Source organism: Protomyctophum bolini (genome assembly GCF_963924005.1).
Source record: "Protomyctophum bolini genome assembly, chromosome: 17".
Taxonomy (NCBI): domain Eukaryota; kingdom Metazoa; phylum Chordata; class Actinopteri; order Myctophiformes; family Myctophidae; genus Protomyctophum; species Protomyctophum bolini.
The window spans coordinates 28,928,653-28,956,496 of record NC_137878.1 but is presented as its reverse complement, the minus strand read 5'-3'; the positions used below and the strand labels follow the sequence as shown (position 1 = coordinate 28,956,496).

The following is a 27,844-nucleotide window of genomic DNA, read 5'->3' as shown; positions in this document are numbered from 1 at the left end:
AATATGGCGCAACAAATCTTGCCCAACGATATTGTCACTGGTGGGCGGGTTTCTGAACTTCCCACAGGTCTCCTATGAGACACAGACCAAGAAGAAAACATTTGTATATATATATATATATATATATATATATATATATATATATATATATATATAAAGATTAAGAAGTTTAAAAGTGGTGAAGTGGTCCTTTAACTATGTACTATCCATCCAAAATGGCATCTACTTTGGTGCAAAAACACACTGCATTTAATGTGCATGTAATACACATTAATCACTTTTAGTAAAAAAGATACAATGATGTTACCTGTTGCACATTTTCTATAGTAGATTCAGATTGAGAAGGCCGTCTTGTGCACTGTAACAGTCACATAAGAGAGATCAAACAACACAGTCATATCATTAAGAACAATACTTTACTTTGTCCTTGGTGAGAACTCCCCCCCCCCCCCCCCCTAAAACAAGTAGTTGAGACTGACATCAAATGATTTACACATTGATCTACTGTCATATCCAGCAGTAGGACAACAACATTCTATGGGTGAAAATGAAAAACAGGACATCTCATAAGGTGCTTATTAATATGCAACAGGAATGTTATGAAAATATGTCCAAGTCACTCTATAGAGACGCCAATGCTGTATCTATATATATATATATTCAGACCATAATCATAGAAAACAATCTACACAAAAATAGAGCATATATTTACAGAACAGAAAGAACAAAACTATTTACAACATCGAAAACACTCACAATTAATGAAGAGCAATATATAGTTAAATGTTCACACTGGAGTCCTGGTGAAATAACCGAGCCCCAATGGTGAGTCACTAGAACAGAGATCACAAACCGGCCATTTGCAGTAGCTGTTCTTTGAACTGCTGTGAATGGTGTGAGAGATCGGTGACTCGGTCCACCATCTCTTGGACGGCAGCTGTGTTGGGGTAGTTCAAGGCGGCCGTCTTGGTTGCGCCCACCACAGTCTTTAATAAATCACAGAGAACATTGCTGGAGTTCATCACCCGGTTGGCTACCTCGGGAGCAGTCGCTTGCCTGGACAGAGTGTCACCGATGAAGACCAGTTTATGCGCACTGAGAATGACAAACTTGCTGTGAGCCACAAAGATGCGGGGAGGCTGCCCAGCGCCAACGCAGCTGAAGAATGCATCCACGGCGTTGAGGAGCGTGACAAAGTGCTGCTCGCACTGCTCGGAGTAGAAGCTCAGCAGCTGACGGTCCCGCGCACACAAGTGGGTCCCGCTGACTCCCAGGGAGGGCGGCGGTGATGAAGAAGAGTCAGAGGGTGTGGAAGAGGGTTCGGCCGAGTTGTTGTGGGAGATCCACTGTGAGATGTCATTCTCCACTGGTTTGGTCACCTCCTGCTCCAGCTGTTTGAACTGGTTGATCTGTGAAGACAAGAGACAAAGAATTAAACTTCTGTTCACATACTTCATTTTAACCCTGCTGCATAATGTATAGTTGTATTTTAATAGAAACTTGGAGGGCAACCAGTCAGTCTCAGTGACTGAGATTAACAACCACAGAATCCATATTTTGGGCACACCATAACAGGAAAACATTCAGTGAAATAGGAGACATTTGGCCACAAGAGTACATCTACAAGCTCACAACACATCGCTTTGAAACATAATTGGGAGCTTGTAGATCTGCCATTTTCACTGAAGAGTTTTGTGTAAAGGGAACAGGGGGGGGGGGGGGTATAGACTCTGTAGGGGACACCGGTCTATGAAGTACTGTATGGTATAAGTGGAAGGGATAAACAAATGCCAGTTCTGCCCATCAAAAGGAATTATGTGAAAAGGTTAATCTCCTGATTCCCATATTCCACTATGTGTATTGCCATGAGATGCCATCTGCCCTATGTGCTTGTGGAAGAGAAGGCTAGGTAGTTGATTCCTCAAAGCCTGTATCCTCTGAGTTTAGTTCTCAGAGTCCATTACCCAGATTTATTTTGTGAATTGTATACATTCATATGTCTTACTTTGGCTAATGGAAAATGATATACATAGCACAAATCCTAGGACCCATAGGGCTCAACCCCTTATCCCTAAACGTCTTTGCCTTTTTTACAATTTAAAATGGCCAGTCTACAAGCTCATGTAGATCGGCTAGTTGAACTATCCAAAAATGTTTTTCAAAATAGTAAAAAAAGACAAAGAAGTTTAGGGATAAGGGGTTTAGCGGTGATGAAAATGAAGCCAATAATCTATGATCTATTCTATAATATAGCCTAGAAGTCTAAATCAGAGAAAGGAAAGAGAAAACCTTACCTGTTCCTGGCCCAGCTGAACTTTGCTTTGCTTGATAATGTTCTCTTTCTCCAAAAGTTCCTTCTGCTGACGCTCAAAATCTTCTTTGCCCTGTGAAGGCATAAAAATAGGTTAAAATGGCACTCAAACAACATTGTATCGGATCCATGTGAGCAAGCTCAAACAAACCCTTGCTCAACCCGTTATATAATCCCCTCTACTGAGAATAAGATACATAAAGAAAAGGCCAAGCCATTGTAGGACCATGGTCACTATTTTTACAGAGTCAAAGATAAACACCAGGCCAGTATTTATAGAACAGAAACAGGCATATGAATGAAATGGTTTAATTCAGGCTATCAAGGGACATTTTAGGATTGGAAAGGATTTTGCAGAGGTGGCTCAGACAGATATTGAATAGTAATTCTTCCACCGAAATTTCACAGATATGAGCATATGACCATACCGCCCCCTCAGGACATATATTTTATAATTGTGCATAAAAACTGTTAATGCAATACTTAGAGCATGTACCAATTGCCGTTACACCCCCCCCCCCCCCCCCCCCCCCTCCCTCTCCCCACAAAATAATATCTTTCAAGCGTTAATACATCCCCATATTGCGGTAGGTAGGACTACACTACACAGATATATTACATTTTGGATATCCTAACATTAATATAGTGACACAATGCTTCTGAAGTGCATGTTGTAGCAGAGGGTTCTTAGTACAATCCATACCTGCAAATGCACATAGTCGTAGTCCTCCATCCAGCTTTTAACACACTTTTCACTGTTATTCATATTGTCTTTGTCTTGGCTGGAGGACACAGGGAAGGGCTTGGTCTGGCTCCCATAGTTGTCATTGTCTGAGGAAGGGGATGTGAGCGTGTGGATCATGCTACCATCAGGTGTGCCTCCCCTGGAGAAGGACCCATCCATAGGTACCCTTCTGAAGAGCAGTTCGGCATTACTGCCCACAGTGGAGGCCAGCTGCTTGGAGTCGTCGGGCACGGTTCTGGAAACCATGACAAAGCGGTCCAGATCGTCACTCTTAGCGTGGTGTTTGGTGGACCCACAGGAGGCCAGGGCGTTGAGGGCCCAGCCACAGTTCTCCAGGGCCTGGTACGTCTGAAGCAGGATCAGCTGGGAGTCCTCGAGCCGCGCCAGCTGCCTTCTGAGCTTACTGTGCAGGCTGGGGTCCGACAGAGCCGTGGCATTTGCCGCGGCCCCTCTGCCAAACACGAGGAAGTCCCCCAGGGCAGCGCGGACCCTGTCCAGCACCGTGCGCACATCGTTGGCATGTCGCTCCATGAAGGGAAATGTCCTCCAGTGGGGGGACGCGACCATGGTCTGGAGGGCTCCCGCTGAGGCCTCCATCGCCTGCTGCAACCGGTGAAGCCTCTGGACAGCCGAATCTAGGTCCAGGGCCAGCCGTCCCTCTGTGCTGGAGCCCGTAGAAGAGGAGGAGGTCGACATGCTACTGCGGGTGCTTCCCGTGCTGGAGATAGACAGACGGTTGACGCCGTCCGTCGCGTCTGCTATCGCCCGGGCGTCCTGGGAAGGGATCTCGTACATGCCCTTGCCTCGATCTCTGTCCACAGGGGACGATCTGTGTTGCGTGTGCTGCATGCCCCGGGGGACATCGTATAGATCTCTTTGCGATCCCGCGGCTGAGAGAAGGGTGGGAGGTGGCACATCGTAAATGCCTTCATTGTCATTAGCGGCAGGGTGGTGGTGATGATGATGATGGGCAGAGAGTTCTGAGCTTGGGGGAAGTCATAGTTTGACTCGGGGCTCTGGGTGGTCTTGGCGAGGGTAGGCGGGGGGACGTCATAGATGCCCTCTGGTTTGTGAGGCTGGGGGAAGTCGTAGTTTCCCTCCTGGAGAGCGGGGTTGCTTCGACAGGGCGGCACCGAGTACACCTGTTGAAAGAGAAACGTTAGGTTTATGCAATGCATGAAAACATATATTATGCAGTGCATGAAAACATATAAAGAAACTAGAACTGCACTCTGCCGAGTGCATACTTGCTTGTTGCACACTAGTAGGCCATAAATGGCCAGAGTACATGGTCCCAGTTCTCAACGATGACGTAATGTTGTAACTGGTCCCAGCAAACCAGGCACAGACTTACGGTTGAAAAAAACTTGGCTTCACTTTGAAGAGACCAAGCGAAATGATTACTTGCGCGCTCTGCTTGCGCAAGTAATAAAAACAGGTGAGCGTCCTCTGGAAACTGCCCTTGGTTGAGGCAGTGGCTGCTCATAAACCAACTAAATGGAAAAAAACGGCAGAGCCTTCTTCAGAGCAGACTGTCTGCTCTGAAGAAGGCTCTGCCGAAACGCGAAAGTCTTTTGGAGTGCCGCTTTTTCCATTTGCATGAAAACAGTCACAAATATAGTCTTCATCAAATAATAATAATTTTAGAAAAGTTATGTGAAGACCACACATATTTTACTGACAAACGTCTCTGCAGTAAAAAGTGGGTTATTTTTGCGATCCAAAATAAACACCTGACCTCCTGCTGTGACCCACTTATGGGTAACAGTCCACAGTTTGAAAGCCACAAGTGCTACAGTCAGTTGCACTTGAAAACAGAGGAAGTGAAAGGCCTGCTTGGTGTCAAGTAGATACCATATTTGCAAACCTCAAACGCCCCTGATTCCTTCCTTTAAATTCAGTGTTAGTCAGCCTATGGCACACAAGCACCACATACTAATAACTGTGAGGTCTTGACTATGCTGAATATGTGTTATGACGTACATGGCACAGGGCACAGAAGTCCAGTGGGATAAATAAAATGGTGGACTGCAAGTGATTTCCATCAGTCTTGAAATCCACTCTTTACAGCATGACAGGCATGCCCAGACTGTAATTACGAACTACGCAAATAACAGGTCCCAGCATATTTCAGGTTATTACAAACAAACTGATGGCCCGAAGCCTGGCTGTGTCTGGAAGTCTGGTGAAATCCTAGATCCTAGAGGTTTGGTTGGAGAGCAACCATTTATGTCCTTGACTTTCCTTTGTTGGATAGCTCTCAATGGTTAAGAGGCAGGGAACCGTACTCGGCTCTCTTGAGTTCTGGTTGAACACTACTGGCAGGCAAGGCTTTCATTTAGAGTAGCCACAAGAATGTCCTAAATATGATCATTGGACATATTATTCGTTTATTACAGCCAATTAACTCATTCAATGGATGAGTATGGACAAGTTTTTCCCAGAGGCACTCACTGTGTGTGTGTGTGTGTGTGTGTGTGTGTGTGTGTGTCTGTGTGTGTGTGGGGTGGGGGGTTCATACCATCTTGTGTAAAAACAATGGAGTCGCAGTCCCACAGGAAACGGAACCAGACGTGTTTGCAAAATCCAATTGTTTTTTCTGTGAGGCATGCTCTTTTCAGATGACGATAACTCTAGAACCCAAGCTCCAAATGGAATAATTATGTTTTTGCCCACAGCACACTGACGCCGATTGACCGGGGGAGAATGTTTTTTTTTTAAATAACCAAAAATTATAAACACAAGGTGTCTTGAAAAGGTAAGCTGCCTGGCAGAAGCTAAACGAAGCAAGAAACAAATCTGGCAGTCAATGAGTTTTAAGCGCCACCTGGTGGTCACAAGTTTTGGCTCGAAGCCCATTATAAATAAAAGAAAGAAAATGTAATTATATTGTGCATGTCATGTGCATGTCATCACCTGCACACAAGATTAGAGGAATCTTCAACAAAAAAAAAATATATATATATATATATATATATATATATATAAATCGTCTTGTCGTCCCTGGAAATCAGTGCATAATTGGATTAATCTCGTCTTGTCGTCCCTGGCATTTTTAAGAAGAACTGTATCAATAAACACATTCTAACTCTTTTCCGGACATACGTGGCTACCACTACTTCCTTAATTTCAGTTGATTTGACAGAAATAAATCCAGTGTCCTCTGGGTTGATGTGCCCCTTTCATTTGGGTGGCAGCCTTAGTCGTTTTGTGGAACAGTTCTCTTACTTCTGTAGAGGGGGGTATGTCATAAACCCCTTGTGTCCTGGGGTCCATTTGGGACGGGGGTATGTCATAGACTCCTTGACTCCGGGAACTCCCATGTTGACCAGGGTAAGGTGATGCCATCATTTTACCAGGTGGAATATCATACACCTGAAAAATGAAAAAAAAGATACAGAGAGAGAGAAAATAAAAATACTGGAAACACTGAACAATGTACTGTTCTCTGTAATTGTACAAAATTGGCACCAATACCTACCCTATATGATGACTATACACTGAGTGACATTGTATGACAAAGTGTTGTATGCAAGTTTACAGATCAGTGAAATGTCGGTGGGACAGGCTGAATCACGAAACACCTACCCCCTGCGATCTCATAGGAGGGACATCATAGAGGTCCTGTTGGTCGTGCTGGCCTGGGCTGTAGGTGTAGGACTGGCCCACTCTGGTTGGGGTCACCACCTGTCCATCCACAGCAGGGCGCAAGAGAGACAGACACACGGAGACAGCAGAGACTTAATAATGATGAGGACTGCCGTTTAAGATGGCAGCTGCTGCACGACAGTTCTGAAGACATTCACAAGTCTAACACTCAACATCACCAAGTCTAACCATTTTCCTCATGTCGTCTTTAAAAAAAAAAAGAACAAAAAAAAACCTGTGTGCCTCTTGCCTGGCATACCCAGTGTGTAGCTGCTTCCCGTTCGTTGTCCTCACGCGACCAGGCAACGGTATGTAATTACATCGGAGTTAAATCAGTTCTGACATGAACAGAGGCAGTTGCACATTGTCCCTGCAGTGCCATGTTTCAGCCTTTTTGTGACTGAGTACCCTCCAAACCGTGTGATAATCAGAGGCCAGGAGCAGGCCAATACAGGGAATGACATAAGATAACTTGTTGATAATGAAATGCTAAACTAAATACAAGGAACTACATGGATATGGTACCTCCAGAGCTGTGATGAACTGTGATGCTGACACAGGAAACCAAATTACATCAAGTCACAATCTTACATTTTATTTATTAATTTATTATTGTTTTATAATAATTAATTACAATTACATTTGCCTTTATACATATGTAATACAATGATATACATAGTGTATTGTTCTACTTTTTTTTTGAGGGAACAGAGCCTGCTCTAGATGGCTTAGCCTTCAGCTACGTCGTACATCTTTATTTTTATTTTTAAGTTGGAACAACAGCTTCGGCTGTGAATTGTTTATTCTCGTCACATTTTCCCTCTCTCTGTCCCGTCAGTGTTTATCATTCCCACCTAATCTTATGATCTCAGTCTTTCCAACCCCCCACCCCCCTTCCCCCAAAGGAAAAAAAACCCCACATAGGACCATGTAGACCTCCTTACAGCGTCAGACAGACAGAGGAATGTCCGGAATGCTCTTCCCTGAGTGCACCAGTGACCCCCCCCCCCCCCTCCCCCAACAACCCCAGTCTTCCACTTCTGCCCCAAACTCCACTAACACCACAGTGGAAGTAGCAGGGTTCATAAGCAGGGCTTGAAAATGGGAACCATATTATGCAGAGCTTCCTGGCAGAGAGAGGGGGGGGGGGGGTTGGGTGAGAGAGCGGGAGAAAGAGACTGAGACTGCAGGGAGGCAGGAGACTTAAGTTTCACTAACCCTTCTGAGTCCCTGTATAGCTGACCTAATATCCTAATACCTCCTCAGAGTCAAATGATAGGAGGTGCAACCCTGGCACGAGGCTGACCAGCTCCGAATGAGATTAATGCCTTTGTAGAGACAGGGGAGAGAGGGGTGGGATGGGTTGGTAAGGGGGGGGGGGGGGGGAGAGGGGGGGGCAAAAGATTTATGGAGAGAGTTAAGAGAGGTAAGTGAGAGGAATGGAAAATGAGGATATGAGTGTCCTAGCATGGAGAGGAATGTCATTCATCTGAGTGGAGTTATTATTGAGGAGAGTCGGACTGCCGGTAGTCCATATGGTTCTCATAAGTCTAATGGGAACATCACCTCGGTGAGTTGAGGTGTTCATTGTTGGCATTCCTGTCTGTACATACATCATCCCTCTGAGCCCACTGGGGTCAGCGTTGATACATTCACTATAGGCTTTAAATGTGTCAAGCCAGGAGCTTGAAATAAAGCAGCCAGAGTTTACTGTAGTTCCATTCTCCTCTTCTCACGTGTTTGGCGCACACACGCACGCACCCACGCACGCACGCACAGCTCCCAGAACACGTAACCAGACACACAAGCCATGGAAGAAGCCTTTTTTCAAAGCAACAAAGAAAAGGCCCAGAGATAGAAAAAGGTCACCCTAGCACTACTGCCGTGACTGTGCATTGGACATAAAATGTTTAATTAAGGATTTTTACTGTGCAGATTTAAAAGACACTCATGCGTGCACAAAAGGAGATCTATATACAGCTTTGGTCCCCACACGTCTCATATTTGCAATTGACAATGAAAGGAGAAATTAGGTCATATGTGCCTCAAATATGACGTAAATTTGTGTTAACACAAACATTAAATGCCATCGACAACGAAGGGAAAATGTACGTCATATGTAGACGAGCAAATCGGCCAACCTACGAATCACATAAATTCAGTTGTTCATGAGATGATGTATGATGGTGTATAATGATAAGAGCGCCCCTCACTTCACACAGGTGTGATTTCTTTAAAGGAAACACCACATGTACATGTCATCCTCTTGCCATCAGTGGCTCCTCTAAGCCACTGCCAGACACGCACTGCTCATTTATTTCACATCTCTGCCCTCTGTTTACCCAGCAGGCCGTGCGTCAGGGCCACTTGGCGCTCCTATAATTGCCGCTGGGTAAATATTTACCGGGCCCGCTGGGGTTGGTTCTTTTACAGACGCTTGGGGAAGGTCGATCAAAGAGAAAAAGCGGTGATGTCATCATAAAGGGCCAAGGGACTGAGCAAACACTTGTTCCCACTCAGGTGACAGGCTCTTAGCATTCCATCACGCAGGAGTCAGAAGGGGATGATGGGAGTGACTAACCAAGGATCAGATCCCACGTTTGGCCATGAGGAGTCCGAAAGGAGCATTGTTAAGTCTTCTGTTACTATACCGGGTTGAATGATTCATAGCTCTTTCAGCAAAACAATGTTTGCTTAGCATCCCGGTGGGCTCAGGTTTGGGCAGAATGGGAGTTTTCAGTGTATATAATTTAAAGACAAATAGTGACCTCACAGGCTTTATATCCTATGTTATGCAAGTATATATTCTTTCTGTCAGGCAGAAACCTTGCATCGGCATATTTCATGTCTTTCGCCTGTAAATAGGGACGGCAGGTTGAAAGTCTCTTATATTTAACCAATGACAAGAATTACATGTGTTAAGTGTTTAAGTTGAGTTTGTGACAAAATAAAATAACCACATTGGATTCATTGGAACACATGTCAATGACCTGAAAGGTAATGGTGACGAGAGCAACGTGTGTGTGTGTGTGTGTGTGTGTGTGTGTGTGTGTGTGTTTAAGCAAGAAACAACAGGATATGATCACTTCACACCTTTTCATTGGAACTATGAAGTGAACTGCAAGTGGGCTCATTGAATGACCCACTGACATACAAGTCAACAAGCCCATCGCAGAAACACCACAACAACGACATTGCTGGCAAGGTGTCAACTGAGCCCTATTGAATGCAGACTGCATTCATCTATCCATTCACCTCGTCTATCTTCTTGCACTGCCATCGCCACCGTTTCCCTATCCATCCATCCTGCAGGTGCTGACAAAGTACAAATCACCCGTTTCTCGTTACCTTCCTCCGTCGCCGTTCTGCCATTTGCCTCCGTCAGCACGGAGCTGTTGTTTTAGCATTAAGTGGCCATGGGTCACTTAAAGCAGTGCAGCAGGGAGGTCCAGTCAAGACACACCCAGGATACAGTTAAAGTGGAATGTTTGTTTTTGTTTTGTCGTTTATTGTGTTATACTGTGTGTCGATTTAGTTTATTATTATTATTGTCACTATTTTTTTTGTGTGTGTGTGTGTGTGTGTGTGTGTGTGTGTGTGTGTGTGTGTGTGTGTGTATGTGCTGGGGGATGTACCGGTTATACTGAAACTATACTATCCAAACAATCTATCACACAGACACTTAGACAGCCACTCTTCAGTGCTCCGTTCTGTTCAATAATAACCTTTTCTTTCAGGAACACCTGCACTGCTGAATCATGGTGGGAGTGATGTAGCTTGCCGTGTTCCAGGCTATTTTCTCTCACGCCTGAACCATTTCACTGGGGTGCTCCTCAGAGCCGCATTGATTATTTTTCACCGCTTGGAGCGGCGCTGGCCTATTAACGTGCCAAACTAATTAATGCAGGTAATTAAGTTTCGAATCCTATGAGGCCTCGGTCTCCATAATGCAAGCAAGTGGCCAAACCCAAACAGAGAGTGTGTGTGTGTGTGTGTGTGTGTGTGGGGGGGGTAATTTAAGCTCCGACATAAGTCACATGCCAAAAATAGAAGATCTACATGCTCACTCACAGTGCATTACATGTTGCGAGCTTGTAGATCAGCTATTTTGGCTTTGGCACAGAGGAAGGACATATTACTGATAAGGACAGTAATAAGGATCCATCATTCATTCTCGCTTTAATCCCAGGACCATACTGTTTTAATGTGATCATTGATATAGTAATAATCGTTTTTCTTTTCTTTTTATCTTCTTCTTTTTCCCCCCTAAAAACAAAACACTATTATAGAGAAATGATAATCTGAACTGTGAACTGAAAAGTAACAAAAATTGGAGACAGGAGATGAAAAATGTCTAGGAGACCCCTGCCCGCATTGATCTTAATAGGGGAAAATGTTACCTTTCAGCAAAGCATTTCCTGCCCTCTCTCCTCCCTCAACCTCTGGTATTCCTTCATAGCTGCAGCTCTGAACCACGCAGGCAGGCGGGGAGTTTCTCCCAGTGTGCAAATGGCAGAGAAGAATTCTTTTGATAGTACAATGGATTTATGACCTTGGCCCTGTGGTCAAATCTCACAGACCGGTGATTCATCACAACTGTGACAATGGAGAGCAGACAAGTGTCTGCAAGAAGTCGGCTTGCTCCAGGAAGGGATAATTAATTTATCTGGTGCTGAGATCGTTCTGCACATGATTAGGGTGAAAATAAATGTGGTTCCTGAACCAAACAAACAAGCCATTAATTACACATAAGTTTAACTTGGCAGAAGCTTATCAAGGTAGACGCCACACCCTCAGCAGTGTAGTCAATAAAACGCCTGGCCGTTTCTAAGCCCGTCCTTAAGTTTTGTGAGAGTTTATTTGTCCCTCTGTGATTGCCCTACACATCTTTACGGTGGGCAGGCCAATGAGGAGGAATGCTTGGATGTATGAAACACATGGAGGAAGTGCCCATAGAAGGAGCCAGGAAGTGAGAAATAAAAAGGCTGTCTGGTAGGAGTAGATAAGAGGCTTGACAGAGGCCTTTGAACCCTGACCCCGCCCCATCTTTAAGTACCGTGACCTCATTGCCTGACTCAGAGGGTGGGGAAATCCAGAGGCACCGCTATGCGGAGGAGTGTGAGACAAACTGATGTACCTTTTGGGGCTGTGAGGGGGGAAAAGAATCAAGGGCACTCAGATGACAAATGGACTTCTAACAACAGGGTGATCATGGCGGTACAAGGCTTCTCCTGGCCTCCATGACAGGAGACTCTTTGTGGAGCCCCATGAGGCATTGGGTGTCGCACTCTGACCTTGCTTCGGGGGCCCTGAATGGGGCCAGCTGTGAGGCTCTCTTTTAGCTCTCTCCCCTAAAGGGTCACACAAGGACAAGGCTCAGGCTGCTGCATCAAACCAAACAGCCGGAGGAGCGGAAAGAGCCAAACCTCAGTTTGCCTTCACTGAACCAAAGCCCTATGGCTATGCCACATGAATAGAAAATAACCAAGTTGCCAGGATTTGCACGGCAGAGTTGGAATGCCAACCTGACTGCACAAAGTGGAGGATGTGTACATGCAAGAATGCACAGTGGAGGACATAAAGCGATCAGTGAGAGGGGATGCGTGCCAGTGTTGCACGTCAGAAATAGCTCAAAACGAGTCACATCGCGGCATTTCCAGCATGCAACACAATGTGCAAACAACTATAAATCATAACTATAATATGAGAGAGGATAATTAGATTAAGTCTCCATAATTATTCAGGAGACAAGCATGCGTCTGCAGCATGCAATGAATGTGGACAAGGAGGAAACGCCATTCCTTTCCCTAAGCTGCACCAGCCATTACCACTCCACAGGACACCTGAACAGACTATTTAACATGCGTCAATGTGCAGAGCCTGTCATCAAGCACATCATCCATTGCATTGGAGATCAGAACATTCTCCATGATGTATACAATTTATGCATTCATGCACGCAGGCACACAAACACAGAAATGTGTAGAAAAACGTGGGCTATGTCATAACATGCACAGACACATACATATACACACACACTTTACTTTCCCCCCCCCCCCAATAGCCAGAAACTGGAATCTGCACCACTTTTGACAACCACAGATTGGAGGGTTGGCTAACTATCCTAGATTTAATATAATCTCTCAAACAACATGATTACAGACTGCAAGCACAAGAAGAATTTACATAAGAACAGTATTTAATTTTCCATGTTATCACCCTGAGCGCTTTTAATACCACTGCGTTGTTAAGCCCTATGTATGTGCAACTTGTGCAAAGGAGAGGTGTTGGTTGACCCTTCTCCTGTGTGTGTGTGTGTGTGTGCATGTGCGACGTGCGTGTGCATTTGGGGGTACAAGTGAATGCCAGGTCTCCTGTTCCCCCCCCAGCTCATGGGTTTGTCTAGCTTATCACAACCGTTCTTGTACTGTGAATCACAGTCCCTTAAGCTCCTGGCGCCTGCTCCCTATTTACCCACCAACCAGTCACCTTAGCTCATTTCTATGACAACTAATGCCATTCTGTAAGAAGAAAAAAAAACCCACCCCAGGCCCAGGATATAAAAAGCTTTTCCAGGATATAATTACCATCCCTGTGTCCTGCAGAGATGGTCTGGTGTGAGGCGCTACAGTACAGCTAGTTAATCGGGTGAATGAATAAGAGCATTGGATTCATTTGTCTCATGCATCCAAGGTTTGAACCCACCGGTGCCAACTGCCAAGTAACCATATGTCCAAATGATTTCTCTGCCGGTCGATGAAAAGTGATGGGAAAGTCTCTGGAAAATGGCGTGCTTCTTTTTCTCTGCTATTGCAGGCCATATTCTCAGTGACAGACAGACTTAGATGTATGCCTTCATTGACATAATATCCAGCTCCAGCTACAAATATAGTACATGATGGACAAGCTGCTACTGTAAATAGCCATATACTGTAATTGCCCAAGCCATGGGTTTGCAATGGGCTTGCCAGGGACCTGTGTATAGCATTTGAGTACAGGGCAACCTACATTCAGGCATTTGGACTCCACCAAAATGCTAAAAAACAGCCTTGTGTTGTTTGCTTTTCCATGAGCTTTCCCCATGTTCACCGTGGCTCAACTGGCTCTGCAACACAGAGCCTGCCAGCACACAAGCAGCTCCAAATGGGAGCCGTGCATAAAACACTACCCTGTTCTGTGGTGAGTGCCACAGCAGCACAGGCACACCCTGTCCACAGTTCACATTGCAGACCCACAATCCCTCTGGCCGTGTGATTCTATCTCCACAACAAGACTGATGCAATGGCCTCATTCACTATAACAATGCTTTGTTTAAAACCCTTTTTGGGCGGGAACCCCTTCTGGTGTTTTAAACATTATGTTATAATTTAGCCATTGAAAAATAGCAGATCTACAAGCTCATAGCGTGCCACCGAGTGGCGCGCTACGAGCTTGTAGGTCTGCTATTTTTGAAAAATCGTAAAAATGTGGCGCGAATTTTTGAATATATATTCTTTCAAAGTGAATGTTTTTAACTCAGGTCTAAATTAATGGGTTAAGTCTCATCACGTCTACAAGGCATGCATGCATTCACACATCATTTTCAATTCTCCCTCATCAAAACAATCTATCTATATGCCATGCAGTCGGTGCTGGTGCCTGGTGGTCGGGTTTCAAACGAACAATCTACATTTTCAACCTACGTCAGAAATACATTTATTTTCTCCGGTACAGGATATATTTCCCCTTTTCTCCCCCTGCTCTATAGCATTTAATTTCTCTCACCATACTGTCTTTCTCCCGCTCTCTTCTTCGCTACTATACCGCTCTCTCCATTTCCATCTTCAAGGTTCAAGAGTGTTGAGTAGACTTACACATACAATACAGCTCATCGCAGGCAGTGAAATACTTGTACTTCAAGCTTCCTCAACAGTGTGGGCAAGAAAATAGGCTGTGAATACAAAATAGCCCAGTCACATACACTGCCTACAGTGGTGGCGATAAGGTGAAATCCTAGCCATTTGTAACTCAGAAAGTGTACAAATGTAATTTGCGTGTTTTACTGTCTACTCTAAAGTCCAGTGGTTCCCAAACATTTTAGATCAAGACCCAAAAGTCAAAGAGAAATTAAATACCAGATCTACAAGCTCAGATGCGACGCGTTGTGTTGTTGTGCTTGTAGATCGGCTATTTTCAATACTTAAGACATTTGTTTTTTAATTCATGGAATTTTAGATTTTTGGCATTCATTTATGAGTTGTTGTTGTCTATTGTCTGTGTACAATGTATCTCTCACCTTGCTGGGTGCGTGATCAGCAGCAAAGTTGCTCCTCTGGGGGGGTACTTGGTACACATCCTGGCTAGGGGGCACCTGGTAAATGCTCTGCTGATCTTGCTGCTGCGGGCTCTGGAAGGATGGGGGCACCTGGTACAGACTCTGAGCTGAGCCTGCCTTCTGCTGGTAGGCAGCACTCTGACCTGGGGACGGAACAGCAGCGGCGGCAGCGGAGGAGGCGGCCGGGGACTGGGCCTCGAACATCGGCCCGATGAGCAGCTTCAAGCGGTTTCCGGGGGCAATTCCCTGGCGCCCGTGCAGAGAACAGAGCCACCAGCCCTCCAGTCCGCCCGTGTTCTGCTCGATGACGGTCAGGATGTCCCCCTTCCGGAAAGCCAGCTCCTCGGGGGACTCGGGCACATTGTCGTACAGCGCCTTGGCCATCAGGTTCTGAGCAGAGGGAGAACAGACGGACACCATGTTGGCAACATAAGCATAAGCACGTAGTCATACAAGAAAGTTTATGACGAATCAAAAACTAGCACCCTCACCTAAGGCATATTATGGGGGAAACCAACTCCGTTTCCGACCCCAAACCCCCCGTCCAGTCTATGAAGTAAGAGAAAAATGGACGCCATGTGAATATGGCCAATTATGCCGCTCTGGTGAATACAATGAGAAACTACTTGGTGCACTTGTAATTAGCATTCAAAATTGCATTACCCCTTCAGCAACCCACCAGATGTCTTTCAAAGTGATTTGAACAGGATAGGATTTTCTCAGGCCGTGCGGCGCTGCAGGGCACAGTTACCTAACAGGCTAGTAAATGGTTTGGTGTAATGACTCAAAGCCACAGATCTGGAGATAGCAAAGCCCAAAGGGAAGTCACCATTGTGTCTGAGAGCCACTTACCAACAATTACCTTGCTAAAAGCACTCATCTGATGGCCATTGTAAATAGTAAATACAGTACAAATAAAATACACTGCCACTGAAATAGTGGAGGAGCTATGCACATCTAGACACATTTTTGTATTCATAAACACAGTGAACTTCACTGGGATAAAGTGGGATGCACACGCAGATTACACACACCAAACAAACAAACAACTGTCGGACATGCGGTCGAACATGCTTGCAGTCAGTCTAATAACAGTCGGACCAATAGTATGTCTAAACTAAAGCCTGTACCCGGATAAAGTCGCACATATCAAATAAACAAAGATGATAACATTGGATACCCAAGACACACAACAGATATTTGGAGCAAAACCCTGTCTCCCCAGGACAGGGTTGAGTACAAATATTGTGTGGAGAAATGTCCAAATACAATCACATCTCTCTCCCGAGTAGTGGTGCATGTTATCGGCAGACTCTCTCCTGTACCGTGAGAATCAGGAAGACCACTTTGGGGCTGCTGTTGAGCTGAACCCTCCATGAACAGTCAGCCTTCCCTTTTCCTCCACAGTCTGATTCAGAAGGTTCATTCCCATGTGAACCTTTCTCTACCGGTAACATTGTTATCTCTTGCTAGGAGTCTGTTCTCCCTGTTCATTGTCTCAGTATGCCGTCATGACCATTATACAGAAACACCCAATGCACAATTACCCTCCACAATCACCTCGGCCGGTACCAGCTAGCTCATCTGCAGGCCTGTAACACACTTGAACCTGACCCCTGAGCAATGGGAGTGGATCCTGAACCCCTTCTTTTATACAATAAATTGACCTCGTTGGGGAATTATCTAAGATGAAACGAAATGAGGATTACTGCAAAGTTCTCATGTCCCGTCAACAGTTTAGCTTAGCTGTAAAATTAACCTTGAGAAATAAGAGTGAAACACAGTCAAGTTGATTATCCAGACTTAAAGTAGCTTCAAACTGTAATGCCTTGTCACTTCTTTTTTGGTTTCATGTTGCATCACTTGACTCTTGACAAGATTAACTTCCAAATGCTACACACTCAAAGAAAGTAGTTCAAGACCACTCCTATAAACAAAACAAGAAATAAGGACATACTGTATCATAGTTCTTTGCCTACTCCCATGTCCACTAATTATAGAAACTATAATCAAGTGCCAAAACAACAAAACCCTCTGTCTTATGACATACTGGCACGCACAAAAAGAAAACACCTCTATTTGAGTCAGCTATAAGCCCAGTGAAGTTTTGTGAAGATAAAAGCTGATATGATAGTGAGACACCTTAAAAACGCCCACGTGTCTGAATCCCCCAAAACCACATGGTCTAAGCCTCTCTGAGCATACAATAACAAAATAACAAAATGATAGATCTGAGAGAGAACATGTCATTCATTGTACTGAAACAAAACAAAAAAGCATTCTAAAGACAAAGGAAATATAAAGGAACAAGTAGGGTTGGGGGTTCAAAAAGGATTTGATCAAATCTTGAATCTAAATGTCACTCCATTTATCAATTCAGAATCATTTTGAATACCTATTTTAATATCTGGTGTGAACTGCTGCAAGAGTGAGTACAGTATTTCTCTGTTCAAAAATCAACACAGCTGTGCAATTATTATTAATACTCCCATCTAGAACAACATACATATATTACATTTTAATATCAAAACACGTTGAACAGAAACGATTCAATAAGGGATTTGTTTGACTTGGAGCTCATCGAATACAATTACTCGCCTACTCTAAAATAGTCCGTCTGTGTGGCAAGATAATTTACATGTAAGGAGTCAAGGACATTTGTGAAATATCAAAACTATCACACATCATTGCCTACAATTGTTAATTAACCACATGCAGTGATGACACATCCGACCAAATAATCATTGGCATGGTTGATGAGTGAACTACTACTTTGTGGGAGTAGCTGGACATTTCCAGAAGTCTGACATAAAGTCTGGGTGAAGCTTGTAGAAACATGTGGGTGACGTATGAACACATTTCATGTGTTGTGGTTTGTTCCTGGACAAGACAAAATGGTGGACACACTTTCACACCATCAACATCCTTCTGTCTAAAGTTTGGCTATGTGGGGTAGGGGGTTAGTCTTGTAAATATAGACAACAGATGTAAAGTTTCAATTTAACTCTAGGTATTTTTAGAGTTTCATCACCATATATTTTGATGTGGCCAAAGTAAACAATGACTTTCATATAATAGTATAATGACCAAATTACAACTAAATATTAGGATTCTCAATTTTTATGTCATGAAAGGTGCTCTATAAATGAAGTTATTATTTACAAAAGTCTATTATTTGACTGTTCAGAGACTTCCAGGACTGTCTGGGGCAAAGAAGAGGCTCCTTGGTTGGAGAGTCTTTTTAAGTGTGTCATTGCTGCTGGGAATACAAACAGGTCGTTAGCCATAATGGAGACCAGAAACATGGAAATCCCTTTCATGTGAAGCATGGGCGGGAAAAGATCCAGCACGCTTTTTTGCTTGTTTTTGTTTGCTCCTGGACATTGCACATCTGTAATTGGAGCAGGTGAAACTGACTATTAAAACAGATGTCATATCTCAGGCATAAACATTGGTTAGTCCGAACGGGGTGACTCCGATGCTCGTCACTGATCCACCTGTAAACACATGTGTTTGTCATTTGTCAAGTGGGCAGAGGGGTGGGCCCTATACTTATGCTTCACCTACACAGATGAGTGTCGTCTTCCCGGAAGTTATCTTTTACGCACTGTTAAACACACTTGTGGTAACTTGACTTCCCTTTTTGCTTCCCCTGAAAAGTGCCAATGAATTGACTTCTGCATTTGCGTGACAGTAATGGTGTTAAAACAACATACTGGGCATCCCGACAGCCTTTATACTGCATGTCACCCCCCATCTCTCTCCCCATTTCCTGTCAGTCTACTGTCTATACCTCCATAAAAATAAATAAAAACAAACATACTGCGGTCAAGGTGTGTGTGCTCCGACGGTGAACTGGCATGTTCAAAGCATTCATTAAACATTTGTTTGCGTAACTGATCCATAGCTGATAATTCTTTAGCATAAAAAAAAAAAGAAAAAGTGTTTCAACTTTGACCAAGGGCCTGAAAAGAACTGGGCGACACAGGACACACACACACGAGAATAATTAAAAAATGGTGAAACTCTTAATTCAAACACCATATTTGGTCAGTTGCTACACATTGCACTCATCTCCTGGCAGAACACAACATTTAATATAACCAAAACAGTGTACAACCCATCTCTCCATCCATCTGGCTGAAGAACAATAAAACCACAGAGCCTTTAACATACCATTTGGCCAAACACATGGCACAGATAAACACACAACAACAGCAACAACAGCATTAAGAAAATGATTTAAAAAACATGTTTTTCCGCCAAAGATTGTCATTATCAATAATCATGTCTACTACTCATGACTACAACGTTAAAGTAAGTGACATGCCGGTATACCGTTTAAGTAAAATAACCTAAATTGGATCATCATTTTAGCCATAATCATAGAGCCCCCTAATGCCTGTTGATGTGTCTCAGTCTCTCTAGTCTTAACACCTGGAAACTGATAAATACCTTGAAGATTCTCTAATAGACTTGAGTTTATGCCATTGGAAAGCAATTATATTGGAGGAAAAGCGGTACAAAGCAGAGCTATTTAGGTTCACACCTGGAGCAGCACGTGTAAAGTTCCAGACACAGCTGTGTAGCCCCACTCTCCCCATTCTTTCTTTTTTTTGGGGGGGATTTGATGACTCACACACTTCTACATCAACAGGGCATTTTCCACTGGTGTCTCGTCTAAGCACTAATAGCAGTCTGCTTTGCTCATTTGTGCGGAAGGTGTGCATACCCTGTGCTGACCACTCCAGAAATAAGAAGCCCTTACGTAACACTGCCACTGAAAGGGCTCCGCCTCTGTTTTCGGTAAAAGAGCACTCTGGGTGGGTTTGGCTCCGATTCTAGAGTACACATCAGCCTAATGAAGGTGGCTTTGGGTAAATGAGCTCACAAATACAACGCTCTAAATTCCCCCTCCACCCTCAGCCAGAATCACTACCACACCACATTGCATGAATTCTGTGTCCCCAAGGCAACGGGAGGGGTCACGCAAGACGCACATAGAAAGAGGCGTGGACGTGTTTGGTCCAAACCAGCCACCCTCCGCACACACAGCCATCCCCTGTACCCCCAAAAAGTGGTTGGATCCAACTGTGAGAACATCATGCTCTACCTATAAAACTCCATGGAGTACATCAGCAGTGGGCTGGTATAAGAATTAGGGCCATACCACTGTAACACATGCCCTGGGGTGGTGCATGGAATGGGTGAACCAGCACACTCATTTGGCCTCATTTCACATAGGTAAATATAGAAAATAATTATAGTAATGACGATAATGAGGACCTGATGACTTTCACGGGCCGTTCCTCTGAGTGTAAGGCTGCTGCGGGTGAGAGCCAGTTCAAATAAATGGGCCGTGTGAAGGGGCTCTGGGTAGAAATGGCTCATGGGAAGAAGTTCGGAGCTACATGGCAATTTCTTCATTTGAGCAGTTTTCTAGCAGGCTGACCGACTGATTACAGCCTCTATAACCTCTGCCAGTGGCCATGTAATAACATAATTACACATCAGGTTAGGTAAAAACCTCATCTCCTCTATTTCTGAAATAGTCTCAATGCCAAGAAACATATCACAACTTCAGTGTTTCCACTTTCAACTAGCATAATTCAACTTCATCACTTACCGCACAACGGCATAGTCGCATATTGACTGATGCCTCGTGTGCGCACTAAAGTCAATGGAATTACAGTAACATGAAAGCAATGGTAGCGAAATGATATCAATATAGCAAAGCCCTGCACTCATAAGAAGAATGAATAAAGCTACACCAGCTTTATTCAGAGCATGGGACCTCCGTTATGTTTTCTATGATTCAGTCATTTATGGAGAGCTGATTCACAGCTTATGAAACAGAGAAGAATTGTAATCACTAAACAGTAAACAACACTCAGTTCAGAGTTCAGACCAATGAACATGTCATCATACGATCCATTTTGTAGAAAACAGAAGTCATTGCACTGAAATATGTAAAAACTAGAGTTCTTGAATTTCATTCCAACACGTTTGCACTGCAGCATGATAAAATGTCGGGATAGAGCGTAATATCCTCAACCACATTTAGAACAGAACAAATGGCCCTATTTAGTGCATTGAGTAATAACACCCCTATGACGGATCACATCTCCCCATCCCCCCCCCCCAAAACCCATCTAATCATACTTGCTTCCCCCAAGGCAACCATCTTCAACAGGATATATGCAATACCATGTTGGGCCTAACCACAGTGCGTGCTGTGACAACCCACAGCATGCACAACCCATAACTTACCTTCCCAATTTCTGTCAAGTCTGCCAGCATCAAACAGGCTCTCTCGTCATTAACTGAATTCACCAAAATCATGTGTCAGAGTAGTGTGCCGATTTCCCAGGAAACGATAATGACTTGTTAGATTCAAATATGAAAATAGCATACATTTTTTGATTATTTTTTTTAACCTCCCCCCAGATTTCCCGCTCTGAAAGAGCCACAACCCCGGTATCTTGTAATGATTTAGATTTTTATCCGACCTTTCCACAGAGTCAGACACAGCATGCTACCATCGGTGCATTTCCACTCACATCCAAATACCCAACATATTCCTTTTGTCAAACTGCACATTGAAACCGCAATACAACAGTCAGGCAACCTTTATCAACAGCAGTAAAAGTCCACATGAAATACGTTATGGGCAGGACATACTGGTAGCTTCACAAGAAGACAAGACAGCCATTGACTACTAAATCACGGGGACTATGAGTTACTGTAACTGCTTAATAAAGCCGCTCGTCTTCCCTTAACTGCCCTCTATTCCCTCTCCATTCGTTCGAGGTGGTATTAATTTACCGTCACATTCAAAAGGTAACTTGATGTCCACCCAGCCCTCCTTAGCCTGCAGCAATTCCTATGCTCTGCACCACCTTGAGGAATTTAGAGTGGGTCACTGGGACCTTGCCTTCCTTCTCACAATATCTTCCTGACCTGCCTTGCTCTGGTCATGGAAGCACAGTTCTATGTAGCCTACAGATGAACTTACACTATTTCAAGTGTGTATCATATTCTGTGATAGGGCATACAGCAGTGTCGTATGCAGAAAATAAAATAGCTACAAAGCTCACAGCTTGTTGATTGGCTATTTACAGTCCACAACCAACTATAAATCAGGCTTTAGGCTTGCATGTTGCGTAACGGTCTCTCACGCCGGTCGTGCCAGGACAATGCAATGGTAAACCCTACGTTACGGATGGTATGCACTATGCACATACTCTGGGGCCCCCAAAAAAGAGCTCAACGAGTGAAGATGGAGGGAGGGGGATTTTTGAAAGACTGGGTGTGTAGATCAAGCCAAGTGAGGGTAGTGGTACTAGAGAGCACCATTGAAACCCATGGATAGGCTGGATAATCCCTCAAGGGGTTATTGGTTGTGAACTTGTGATGGGAGATATGTTTATGGTATCTCCACAGGCCCACATTTCATGGTTTTACATATAGGCATCACCAATGAGATGCACATTTGCCACACTGTCCCCCAGATTTCACACTCCACACATGACACAAAAAACACTGCCAAATATCTAATCCCACCACCTTCCCCCCAACATATGTGCCTTTGGGGAAAGGGTGACTAATTTGTTTACTCAATGAATTTTGGGAATGTAGAACGCAGTGCACACTCATATTACAAAATTACCCTATAATTAGGACTTGGTTTGGGGCTCATTGTTTTGTCATCTGCGAGGATTATGGACACATAGGTCATGCTAGGATCTAACCTATGGCCCAATTGAGACAATTTTTCACAACACCATAGCCAGTGAAATATGTTTTAATCAAAACCGACATGCCACTTCACTGAGTCAAACAAACCACAGGACAGAATGAAGGATGTGATAAACACAAGTCACACCAAAGCACTACAGACAGTTTGTGTCAGACCCCCATGGTCCCAGCTGTTAATTTTCCTCTTATTTGACATGAGGGCAGGCTTTCCATCCATATAACTGAAATGAGTTGACAGGGGTCTACTAGACTAGATCACTGCAAAATACTTGACATTCTTCAGGAGAAGGGGGAGTGTCAAAAATTATTTCCGCCAAAAGGTTAAACATGGAAATGACTACAAGCATTGTTCCTGATGTCGGGCAGGATAGTTCTTTCTCCTTGCTCGCCATTTTCAAATGGTAAGACTTGGCCCATGGTGCGAGGACACAGCAGGCGGTTGGGGTACCCTTATCCATTCAGAATGGGGGTAAGCTCTTCATGCTTGATTTGGAAAACGCAGTGCTGGGTTGGGTGAGGGTTGCCCAAGGGCATATCTTGGGATAAATGGTAGAAGCTTCATCTCACACACCACTGAGAAGCCAAATTAGACAAATCTAGACACATAATGCAGACCTAAAAATGTTGTCTTCTTCTTATTTTCACCAATAAAGGCAAGGAAAGAATAACGCAGGATGTGATAAATTGAATACAAGTCTAATATTAAATCCAAATAATTGTGCTACAATAAGTTAGTAAAAAACATGTGTGGGCTATAAGGCCAACCGTGAGAGAGAGAGGCCAAGTAATACAGGGGGTGGGGGGTTGAAGTTTGGTCATGAATGAACCCTGTTCTTCTCATGGAGAATAAAAATGTATCTGGAGAAGTGGTCTTTCCACACAATGGAACCCAATATCAAAAGGTACACATACACGAGCGTGTGCACACAAACGGTCTCAGGCTTCTTACACACACATCAGACGAACATGCTCTGTGCTGTCCGTGTTTCATGGCCGCCTCAATGCTTTTCCAATGGAAGTCACGTGGTTTGACCAAACAGTTGTGTGTGATGGGGGGGAGGGGCAATCAAACACAAGTGTTTGGTCAAACCACGTGACTTCCATTGGAAAAGCATTGGGGCGGCCATGAAACACAGGCAGAGCACAGTTGTTCTTTATGTGTGTACGAAGCCTCACAGAGACGAGTGTACCCCCCCCCCCAAACAAACCCTCATTAACAAGGCGCACCTTGAAACAATTATGTGCAACCCTTGGCATAGTTGCAGAGTGGTTCTCATACATTTTTGTCAAGGACCCCTAAAGTGATATGGCCATGGACCACCATTTGAAGAGAGGATTTGTTAAAGGTTTTGGAAATGAGTCTAAAAATTCTCATTTTGCTGGGGACCCATTGGAACCCCTTCAAGGACCTCTAGGTGTCCCTGGCCCCCTCTTGAACCAGTGCCCTGGAATGCATTTTATTTTTTCATTCTCACAGGTCTCCCATCCCCCCATGCATCCAACAAACCCCCCCCACCCACTAACTTCCTATTCCCTTTCATATTCTTTCCCTTTCAGTATCCGAGAGAGCCTCCTCCTCCTCTGCCCTCCATGGTCACAGACTGGGAGAGAGAACAATGTCTGCCTCGCTCGCTTCCAACTCAACTCTCTTTTTGGACTGCTGCCTGGAACCTGGGCCCAGGAAAAAAAAACATACACACACAGGCTTGGACTTTGTATAACTTTGGTTCACCTAATCACTCTTCACTCTGGTCCTGAAGCTATTTCTGCCACAGTTACGTAAGCTACAAAAGAATGACTGAAAAGGAAGAGGACTCCTAGTGTGTGTGTGTACCGTCAGAATGAAGATGGGGGAGGAACCAAACTAAGACTCATATCCTACTTTTGCTCCAGTGCTCTTAACACTATTTTATACTCTTGGCGTATGAGTCATGACGTGGCGTGACCAATACAACCTATATCGGAAATGTGTGTGAAAATTGTTCGCTTGTAAATGCCCAAAACAGGGACACCAGACCAGGTTGAAAGTGGTCAATTACCTCAGACCCTCCCTCTCTCTGCTTCCGGGTGTAAATAAATATGTCTGTGTATGGTCTCAACTTGGGGATTATATGCATTAGATGACCTATGGAGTGACAAGCAATCCCCTCACACCTGCACGCCTGTTGGGAAACTTCTGTGACGTCACAGGAAAGGTGACAGTGTCTCCCCCAAGCCGGCTGATTGGCTGACCCCTGGGTTTTCACTTTTGACGTGCCGCCACCGTACGTCAGGACATGTGAGATGCTGCCAACAAGCCACTGCACTTAGTTAAGCCTGTGTGGAAACATAACCGCCCTCCGCAAGGAATTCAGCACTTAATATAGCTGTGGATAATTCACCTCAGCTAGGAGGACAATGAGCAAATGCCAAGATCTGATAAGGGAGCATAAAAAGCCTTTTGTAAATATTTAACAAGAATTAGACTGGGTTAAGATCAGCAAGGGTGGAATCTGTGTCGAAAAAGAGGATAGGATATACTGACACGCCATGAAATGTGCATTTCAAACAGGGCAGACCTATCCCTGTTACCACATAGTACACTGGCCTCTCTCTCTTCTGTGTTGCATAATTTGGTGACTGTGCTATTTGCTATGCTTTCCATATCTCAAACATCAAACAGGCAGAGAAAGAGATAGTTGGAGAGACAGAGGTGGAGTAGTTTATGTCACAAAGAATGCATAGTTGGATAATAGTGTTATGTGTGTGTGTGCGTGTGTGTGTGTGTGTGTGTGTGTGTGTGTAATATGCTGTACAGATTGTAGTCTAGCAGACAAATAACACATGATTTACCCTTTCCGTTATGAAATATAATAATTCTGAAGGGGAGCAGGTTGGTGATGCTATATAATGAAATCCTCTGAGTGAATTTATCCATTTGTAAGTGTGTACAAATGTACACAATCTTTAGTACTGTACTTCTCCGACTAAGATTGCGTTTACTGTATATTTATTCCCAGAAGATTTGCTAAACTATTTGGTCTTCTCAACTGAATGCAAACCATCACCACCACCATTATCTCAGTCACTGCTGTGTATGTGTATGGTACACGGACCAGGGCAATGAGTCAACATGACGCAGGCACATGGCGCACACACCCACACAATCACAGAGTCCTCTGGGAGGCCGGTCTCAGGTCATTGTTGGACAGGACACAGAACCAAACCAATGACACTAACACTGTGGAATGTTTAACTCTGAATGTTTAACTCTCTCAGAGCTACAAATGAATAAACTGGGGGAATATATCATATCATATAATGATATTCTGAAATCAGACCACAGGATGAAACACATGCATCTAATGAAGTAAAGAGAAACATTACACTTGCAGAGAACAGCACTATAAAGGGCAATAAGAGGGTAACACGTGGTAGGGTACTACCGTACTGCTTATTTTAGTATGAGTGGGTGGTTTAGAAATACCATGGCACCATACTGTGTAGAGTACCTGTCCTGGACATCTCTTGCCAACTGTCCTATATTCCACACATACTGTTGAGCAGACAAAAGAATTCCATTCATGAACAGCGGGTTCAGGCATCCGTCCAAAGTCGGAAGTGAATCTTCTCATTATATCTCTGAGCTGTAGTGCTGTGCAGATCATGACTGTACTGAATGGTAGGCCTACATGTTCACAAGATGCCAAGTTTCCATGGGTGCCATTTGCCAATCCAAATGCTTCCTCTCTCTGATAAACCTCACAGCCAGCAAGTTATTACTACTCAACGGCTAACCTGTCACAAGACAGACCTTAGTGAGCAACAGTTGCATCTAAAATAAGACTAGCAATTGGACTATGTGCAGAGTGTGGTGATAAAGATTCCCTGTAGGCTAGTGGGATGTCCTGGTGCCCTGTCCTGTCAGTCACTGTGCATCATGTACCAGGCATGTGGCATGGCTCATGAGTCATGACCTATGTTGTGTGTCAGGCTGTCAGCCCAACTCTTTATCCTCCCTTTCACTGTACCATAATATACATAATCTTGACAACAAGGTTCAAAGGGCTGTATAGATTAGAATAGCAATGCAGAATTGACATAATGTGAAGCAGTGATTCACCCTGCTTACATACAGAGGTGTCAATTGACCTTAAATGAATGTCTCGTTTGTTCGTCAGCCCACACAAGGATGTAAACAAAACAATATTGTCCAAACAAAGCTGGAGGAGCCTCGCATTCAAAGGGAGCAGCAAGGGGGTCATTGAGAAGGACATAAGTAATGGCGCACGGGAATAACTGCTACCTAGTAATTTGAGTTGCAGCAGCGTTCATTCCCTCACAAATGTAGCCTACAATAACATCAGTCATTGGCAGCTGGGAAACTTAGGGGAATTATGGGCCCCAAATACTGTGAGATTTGAAGAGAAGGTAAATAAAGACAGAAAGATATGTGAAGACCTCTCTTCGGAATACCCCCCCGCCCCCCCGAAGATTTGTCCCCCTTGAATTTACCCATTTCATTCAACCTGGGTTCGATGCGCATTATATGAACTAGCACCCACCCGACCCGAGTACATCACCATCTCAACAACATCTATCCATTGAAGGTGTTACGAATCTAATCTGAACTTAATTCTTGAAATAAATGGGACTTCCCAGATTTGTCATGGACGCGACCCGGTGTGTCGGTTGAGTGTATTATATTCACGGTTCACCACAGAACTAAAAATTGCTTGGCTAAATAACAAATGCAAGACTTTACATTATAGATGGACTAACCATAGAGCGATTAGATTGGCCCAGAGGAGTACAATAATACAAGGGAAGAACCGTTAAAATTATCTCGAATAACTTATTCCGTTATGCCACGGCATGCAAAATTACTTACTTTGTATTTCATTTTGAGCGCCTGGCCGACCTCTTCTCTGAATTCCACGGGGGGGACGAAACTGTAAAATATCCGCTTGTGGAATCAAAGAGAGCACATCTGAATACGGAACTGTTTTGTTTGCAGTTAAAGAGCCATCGAGAAGCGGTAACAGAACGGGTACGAGGAACTGTGTGAATCCTCCGTCCTTGTGGCACG

At 44.2% G+C, this 27,844-nt stretch overlaps 1 protein-coding gene across 1 annotated transcript; it reads right to left on the bottom strand.

Annotated features, from left to right (window-relative positions):
• Positions 1-225: 225 nt before the first annotated feature.
• On the bottom strand, positions 226-27,844 carry nedd9 (neural precursor cell expressed, developmentally down-regulated 9). The gene is given in 8 exon segments (XM_080788281.1): positions 226-1,409; positions 2,295-2,384; positions 3,015-4,025; positions 4,028-4,198; positions 6,285-6,431; positions 6,645-6,743; positions 14,980-15,408; positions 27,647-27,844. Coding segments are annotated over 8 exon segments (2,523 nt in total). The 5' UTR covers positions 27,659-27,844; the 3' UTR covers positions 226-845.